Raw genomic sequence first — 2,202 nt, 5'->3', positions numbered from 1 at the left:
GCATAGAATTGAAAAAAGGAAATGGGGTAATAAAATATACATCCCAAGACAACATAATTACATATATACAATAATAACAACAAATTAGTTGATTAATTAAAACATACATACATACGAGTACAAGTTCACCTGTTATTGCAAATAATGACACCACCGTTTGCTTCCTCCACGATGTGTTTTTATGCTTCATCGATTATAATGACACCTTTGCCTGGTGTTTTGTTCACCACCCCCTAGAAGTATGCTTTGGATTTTTTTTAGTGAGCCAAAGTGGTGTGTTGTATGACTGAAGCACAATTGCGTAAATTCGTCAATGCTGCTGCTGCAATATTCTCCTCTTCGGTGAGACCGGTCTCAACAATTTGCAAACGTCCGTAGTGATGCGAAGAGGTGGTACTGTAACCGGACATGGAATCATCTTCATGATCCTCATCACTATGAGATGAAGTATTTGTGTAGTAGCTGACTTCTTGGCGAATGGGTGATGTTTGGGGACTGGTTGCATTTACACTCAAACTTTGAATGACAGGTGTAGCGGAACTTTGTGCTGCAGGCTGCTGTTTCTGCACCTTTTGATGTGTCAATTCATGTTTCTTCAGATAAGCCTGACGCTTAAATTTCTTACCACATTCTTGACAATCATACGAGGTGCCTTGATCTCCGTTAACTTCATTTTCTGATTTTTTATTCGAATTTTTCTTTTCCCGAATTGTTGTTGTTGTTGCGCCAGCAGCATTTGTAGCTTGCACATTTTCACCTGCAGCTTGAGACTTACGCGGTTTATGCCACCGACGATGCGATGCCAAATTTGCTGGGCAATTAAATTGTTTGCCACACTCAGGACAACGATATTCCAGCAAGACAATACAGGCACAACGATGCTGGGCCAAACCAAAGGCATCATCAAATTTAATGCGGCACAAACGGCAAATGTAGTCGCCAATGACATTTTTAATGGCCGCCAATTCCGCCTTGGTCTCCTCAGTAATTTCAACAATATTATACTTGGGATCAATATCACCGTTACTGTATTGCACCGAACCATCGGTTATATCTTCGAGGGGGCGTATAATGGTGCCCGATACAGGAGAACTGGTTTCTTCATCGAATTTCAGTTTACGTGTTGCCTTATGGCTACGTGAAGCTTTCTGTTGCGATGAGGAGTTTTTCGAAGTTTTTGGTGCGGTATCGGAGGTCTTGATGGGTTGCTTGGCCGGGGTTTGCTCCACCAAAGGTTGTTTGGACATGGCGGAAGAAATATTTTCTACTTTTGCCATTTTTGACTGGTTCTCTTTAAATTCCACTTCGGTATCCAAATCAGATTCAGAAAATTTTCTTTTGTTTGGAGTCAAAGGTGGGGTAATGGGTTTATTGTGATGCTCCTCCACCTGGGAATCGGCATTGGCCAAACTTGAGCAGATTTCCTCTACAATATCCTCACTGGCCTGAGATTGGGTATCCGAACAGGGTTCGGTATAGACCTCAGTGAAGTTAACAGCCATTGGTACTTCATTGTCCGGGTTGGGTGTGGTTTGAGGCCTGGCGGTGTGTTGGGTTTGCGGGGACAATGGCTTGACGGATAAATCCAGGGGAATTTCAGTTTTGGTTTGGATTTTCAGGTAACGGGCACGATATTTTGGTGGCAGTGATGCCACTGTCGTCAATAAACCCAAACCATGGGGCATGCCACCAAAACTGTGGCCATGCAACACCTGCAGACTATTGCTGTGGTGGTGGTGATGTTGTTGTTGTACAGCAGCCATTTTGTTGGTTTTGCTTTTGGGGTTTTTGCGATTTATTGCACACTTTCACTGTTTGATTTCTTTTAAAAAAGTTTTTTTCAATTATTTGTTTTTTTCAAATTTTACAAAGCCGAAAATCATATAAAAATCGAACTGAATTATAAAACTTAGACATCGGTTATTGTACAAAGGTGCTGGAGGATGATGATGGTGTTTTGTCGGATGATGATAAACTAACTTAAACTTAACGAAAATATTGTTAACAAAACGTTGATGAAACGAACAAAACAAAAAGAGATTGAATATGAATTGGGTGGTTTTTGTGCTCTTCTCGTTCGTTGTGCTCTATGCGACGTTTAGGCTAAGAATGACTAACAATTTCGAATGTCTGGCAATTTATATTCGTGGCAGACAGTCGCTGCCCCTAAGGACAGAGGGTGGTGTTTTCGAACCCTTAGTA

The 2,202-nt window shown here is 41.4% G+C and overlaps 1 protein-coding gene across 1 annotated transcript; it reads right to left on the bottom strand.

Annotated features, from left to right (window-relative positions):
* Positions 1-257: 257 nt before the first annotated feature.
* LOC133334428 (insulinoma-associated protein 1) lies at positions 258-1,745 on the bottom strand. The gene has a single exon (XM_061542723.1). It carries the CDS (start codon positions 1,683-1,685, stop codon positions 258-260), a length of 1,428 nt encoding a protein of 475 aa, XP_061398707.1. The 5' UTR covers positions 1,686-1,745.
* Positions 1,746-2,202: the final 457 nt, after the last annotated feature.

This window comes from Musca vetustissima, unplaced genomic scaffold (genome assembly GCF_032173495.1).
Source record: "Musca vetustissima isolate MV318-11 ecotype Yass unplaced genomic scaffold, APGP_CSIRO_Mvet_v1 utg10508, whole genome shotgun sequence".
Lineage (NCBI taxonomy): Eukaryota > Metazoa > Arthropoda > Insecta > Diptera > Muscidae > Musca > Musca vetustissima.
Note: the sequence above shows the minus strand (reverse complement) of the source record. Positions and strands in the feature narration are given on the sequence as shown.

Excerpts from the sequence above, each read along its gene's own strand:
- LOC133334428 (XM_061542723.1), bottom strand. The coding sequence starts at position 1,685 with ATGCCCCATGGTTTGGGTTTATTGACGACAGTGGCATCACTGCCACCA.